This window comes from Myotis davidii, unplaced genomic scaffold (genome assembly GCF_000327345.1).
Source record: "Myotis davidii unplaced genomic scaffold, ASM32734v1 scaffold208, whole genome shotgun sequence".
In the NCBI taxonomy this organism is placed as follows: Eukaryota; Metazoa; Chordata; class Mammalia; order Chiroptera; family Vespertilionidae; genus Myotis; species Myotis davidii.
This window is the reverse complement of record NW_006299706.1, coordinates 602479-607369: the sequence shown is the minus strand read 5'-3', so window position 1 is coordinate 607369 and position 4891 is coordinate 602479. Positions and strand designations below refer to the sequence as shown.

Genomic DNA, 4891 nt, shown 5'->3' with positions numbered 1-4891 from the left:
CGGGGTGCCTCCTCCTCTTCGCCTCGCTCCCCCCGCCCGGGTCTCGGGGTGCTTGGATGTCTGTGTCCCACGGCCAGCCCCCCACCCCGGCCCCCTTGGTGGAGGCCGCCACCCACCCCGTACCTTCTAAGAAGAGGGGGAGCTAACGCAGGGGCGGAGGCGCCCCGGTTAGGGGCCTGGGAGTCAGACTGTGGGACCCAGGTTCGGAGCTAGTCCCCACCACCCGGCAGATTTCTGGCTTCCCCAGTCCTTCGTCCGGGGGGCGCACCCCCTGGCGGCCGCAGGGAGGACTGCGTTCCTGGAAGCCCGCAGGGTCCCCAAAGGGGCTTGTGGGACCTCAGGCTCCTCCCGGGCGGTCTCCCTGTCCCGGCGTCTCCCCAGTTTAGGAGGAAGCAATGCTTAGATGAGTAAACACAGAAGCTGCCCAGGGCCTGGTGCCTTAGTCCAGAGAAAGAATGTTGTGTCTCAGGTCTGGGTCTCTGGCCCTCTTCAGTGTCCATGAGGGAGGTAGGACTGTTGGGGCGTCTGAGTTGAGGCAGGAGTTTCCAAGTCTTTATACTGGGCAAGCTCTAGACCCTGAGCCGGTTCTGAACTGTCAGGGTGGTGCAGAGCCACCAGAAGTTGGTAAGTGGCTGTGCCAAGGGTGGCCCCCACCATAGGGGCCAGCACAGGCACCCACCACCAGCCATTACCGGCGCTGCAAGAGAAGGACAAAAGGGAGAGATCAGGGTGACTCCCCCAGTCTTCCCCCAGAGGACTGGAGGCAGTGACAAGGGGTGGTAGGAGTGGAGGGGGGAGTTCCTGGGGTGGTAGACGCCAGGAAAAGGAAAAGGGGGTCAGAGAGGAGGAGTCCCAGGAGGGCTTAGTCCACCCTCTTGCCTTAGGTAATTAATTATCTGAATATCCCCGTTTTGTTGATGAGGTCACTGATACTCAAAAAGGTCATATGCATCTCAGAACACGACCTCTAAACCTTACTGTTTCCGTGAAAAGGGTTGGGGGATGGGGCAGAGCAAAAGGGAGAACTGGGGCTTAGAGGAGGAACACTGTCCTAAGAAGCTAAGAACTATTTAGGAGGAGAATACTTAGGCCGGGAACCCAGGGGCAGAGCCTTTAGCAGAGGGAGGTTGAGTGGAGGGACAGCACCAGGGGAAGCTGGCTCGCACCTGAAGACTTCAGGGCCCCAGCCGGCCACGTAGGTGAAAATCCGTGGGCCCAGGTCCCGGGCAGGGTTGAGTGGGTATCCACAGTTGGCACCCATGGAGAGCCCGATGGCCAGGATCAAAAGGGCCACTGCCACGGGCTCCAGACCCGCAGGCACTGCCTTGTTCCGTGTGTCCAGGATGGCCAAGATCCCCACAATCAGGACCGCAGTTCCCAGAACCTTAGAGTGGACAGAAGCAAAGGATTCCGATCAGCTGGCAGATAATCCATCTGCCCTCTCCCACCCAAATAGTACAGGCACCACCTTATGTCATCTGACTGTCCTATACAGGCAGCTGGGGTGGGGGGTAGTGCAAAGACAGACATAACCCCACATCCCATCGGACCCAGAGACTTAACAATAGGCTATAGTGCCAGAGGTCAGGGACAAAGGTCACTACCAGGTCTGCCTCTCACACCTACCTGATCCAAGAAGCCATTGTTCAGGGACAGATAGGGAGCAGGGTAGGTGGCAAAGATGGAAGCTGTCTCCTTGGGGCCAGTCACTGTCAGGTTCCCACCTGTATAGTTCTGTAGGGCATCTGCAGGGGAGGGGAACACCCAGGATTTCCATCTTTCTCATTCAAAGCCATTCCAAGGCACCCCTGCCCACACACAGACACCCCAAAAGTTGTTCCCTCTGTTACCGTAGTAGAGAGCATAAGTGGCTCCAGAGGCGCAGAAAGCAGACAGTATCTGCACCAGGGAGTAAATGGGGAGCTTGGCCCAGGGCAGGCGTCCCAGGAGGCACATGGCCAGGGAGAAGGCTGGATTCAGGTGAGCCCCTTCAAGGATCAAGAAAAGAAAACCAACATCCATTAAGCGTCACTGCCAGGCACTCACCAGGTAACGTTGGCACTCGCCCCCACAACTCTGAAGACAGGTGTTACCGTTCCCAGCAGGTAAGTTAGGAAAGTGAGGCTCAAGGTTAAGCAACTTGTCCAGGTCCCACAGTGAGCCTGGGACTGTCTGCTCTTTCCCCTCCAGTGCCTGTGTCTCCAGGCTCCAGCCAGACACACCGATGCTTCTGGGGGATGGCAGGTGAGATCTTGAGCAAAGGGAACCCCAGAGGGCTTCAGGTGGGAAACACTAGCCCAGTGGTTCTCAACCTTCCTCATGCCGCGACCCTTTAATACAGTTCCTCATGTGGTGACCCCCAACCATAAAATTATTTTCGTTGCTACTTCATAACTGTAATTTTGCTACTGTTATGAATCGTCATGTAAATATCTGATCTGCAGGATGCATTTTCATTGTTACAAATTGAACATAATTAAAGAATAGTGATTAATCACAAAAACAATATGTAATTATATATGTGTTTTCCGATGGTCTTAGGCAACCCCTGTGAAAGGGTCATTCGACCCCCAAAGGGGTCGCGACCCACAGGTTGAGAACCGCTGCACTAGAGGCTAGCACTTACCCTTCATACCTTGCTATAGATCTCTAAGTGAGCGAAGAATTAATGTGAGGAAGAGGGATGGAGAGATATGGAAAGGGGAGGGGCTGGAATGGGCCAAAGGTATATGTGGGGAGCCGGCAAGGCCATGGCATACTCAGCCCAGGGCGCCTTATGTGCCATGCCAGCTCAGCCTGGTTCAGTGACCTGAGTGGGGGTGATAAAAGGATTAAGAAAAGACAGACAAGAGAATGAAAGCTGGGTCTTGGTGGGACGCTGCTCCCTGATGAGGAGACAGTGCCAGCGCCCACAAGCCGTGTCTTTATTTTATAGCAGATGCCACGAGGCAAAGTAGGGGCGTGATCAAGTTGTTTACAGCATTCTTGTGAGTTTCGGCCTCACTCAACTACATGCACCCGAACTCTATCACAAGGCATGTGGGGCCACGTGTTTGGACCATAGGTTCAAGCTTACAACCAGAGCCGTTGGCTATGATTGTGCTGGGAGGGCCCTGCCCTTCCAGCTGGGACTTGCACGTAGCAATAAGAGGACCCTGTCCTTTCATTAGTCCGTGGCTTGAACCTAACCAAAACACTGCAGCCGCGCCCCACAGGTATATCTCAGTCCGGGGCACTAATCAAGCTCAAAAAGATAATGTCCATGAGTCACTTTTCCTCGTTAACCATACATCCACACTCACATGCATATCCTACATGTCTAATAATCAGACCCCTCCCTCCTTACCGGAGACATTACCACCCACGTAGATGGCCACCATCACAGCCAAAGCGCCAGCCAGAAACATGGTGAAGAAGTTGCCTTTGGTTTCTTCACTGGTGACGGCCTGGGCCACAGCCCCTTGGGTGATGAGCTGGTGGGGAGAGGAAAGATGAGGAGCAGAGAACCAGGACTAGAGAGCCTGGTGGACCTACAGGGGAGAGAGACTGGGAAGGTGAGGGGAATGGCCAAGAGAGGTAAACTCTGAACAAATGTGAGGGATCAGCAAGGAAGGAAGGAAAGCAGGCAGAGGGAAGGGAAAAGAAACGGGAGAAGTGAAAAAAAAAGAAAGGGAAGGAGGGTGAGATTGAAACGGAGAGGAATAGGGGGAGGTCACTCTGGGGGAAAGGAGACACATGTAAAACTTTAGACAATAAAAAAAAAAGGAAGAAAGGGAGAGGAATAAAAATCAGGAAGTAGGAGAGGAATACAAGAGACAAGAGGGCAGAAAGAGGAATGATGGATAGTTGAAAGGAAACAAGACGCCTGGGAAAGAGATAAGAACACCACAGATTAACAATAGCTTTTGCCCACCTTCTGTTCCCTTCCCCCAAGTACCCTGCCTACCATGAGCACAAACACACCCAGAAACTCTGCCAGGCACTGTCGGGCCAGGAGGCTTCGGATCCGGAGCCAGCCCTTGACTTCTGCCAGGAGCTGCATAGGGACCATGGTGAGGACACCCCGTCTCTGGTTGCTGCTCCCTCTGTCTGCATAAGCACGCTGCTACTTCACTCTATGTCTGCCCGGGGAAAAGATAAGGAAAAGACTTTAAAACCAATTAGCTCCGCTCTGGGACAGTAGGCAGTGTGTATGCACGTACGTGTATAGAGAGGATAGAGATAACGAGAGAATGTCCCCATGTAAGCAGGCTCCGTGCATGACCAGGGCCTGGAGTTTGCCCAGGGGCTGCTGTCTTCTCTGTCTCTCATCCCCTTTCCTCTCAGGAGTAGCCTCTTCCTATGCCGACGGATTGCGTGGCAGGATTCCAGAGAAGCCCACCCAGCACCATCTTGCAAACCCAGACGGTTTCTAGGTACCAACGGGGGCCATTGTGCCCCACTGGCTTCTCGTTTTGCATTGAGTGGACTTGAGTGAGAGTCTCGGAATTCTGGATCGCCTTATTTTAATTAATTGATTTTTGTTAATCCTCACCCAGGATATTTTTCCATTCATCTTTTAGAAAGAGTGGAAGAGAGAGGGAAAGACAGAGGGAAACATTTCTGTGATAGAAACACATCGATTGGTTGCCTCCTGCATGGGCTCTGACCAGGGCCCGGCCCAGGAGGAGCCTGTAACTCAGGCATATGCCGTTGACGGGAATGGAACTGGGATCATTAGTAAGTCTGCCTTCAGAGTAGGGGATATGCACTCCACACCGGGGTATTTCCCAGGCGATAGGGCACCTGCCTACTGTGCTGCTCAGACAACTGGGCAGCCTAGAGACTAGCAGAGATGATCCTGAGTCGTGGCTCAGAATTTATCGTCTCTCGGTAGGCGGGGAGCCAGTCC

At 53.7% G+C, this 4891-nt stretch overlaps 2 protein-coding genes across 2 annotated transcripts in view; both read right to left on the bottom strand.

The window, feature by feature from the left end:
- ATP8B2 (ATPase, aminophospholipid transporter, class I, type 8B, member 2) overlaps positions 1–146 on the bottom strand; it is a 19856-nt gene extending 19710 nt beyond the window's left edge. Inside the window, exon 1 of the mRNA XM_006775653.2 lies at positions 124–146. The gene's annotated coding sequence lies outside the window, so the exon portion shown is untranslated. The remainder of the gene's footprint in view (positions 1–123) is intronic.
- A 141-nt stretch (positions 147–287) lies between these two features.
- AQP10 (aquaporin 10) lies at positions 288–4380 on the bottom strand. Its single transcript, XM_006775751.2, has 6 exons — positions 3947–4380; positions 3347–3473; positions 1851–1988; positions 1627–1745; positions 1167–1384; positions 288–697 (listed from the first exon to the last, which is right to left on the bottom strand). The coding sequence occupies exons 1-6, from the start codon at positions 4049–4051 to the stop codon at positions 490–492; spliced, it is 915 nt and encodes a 304-aa protein (XP_006775814.1). The 5' UTR covers positions 4052–4380; the 3' UTR covers positions 288–489.
- Positions 4381–4891: the final 511 nt, after the last annotated feature.

Bases quoted from the DNA above. Each gene is read 5' to 3' on its own strand.
- AQP10 (XM_006775751.2), bottom strand. From the start codon at position 4,051: ATGGTCCCTATGCAGCTCCTGGCAGAAGTCAAGGGCTGGCTCCGGATC. The intron at 1,989-3,346 runs GTAAGGAGGGAG...TGATCCTTGAAG, and splicing joins CGTGGGTGGTAATGTCTCCG to GGGCTCACCTGAATCCAGCC. The intron at 698-1,166 runs GTGCGAGCCAGC...CTTCTCTTGCAG, and splicing joins TGGGGCCCTGAAGTCTTCAG to CGCCGGTAATGGCTGGTGGT.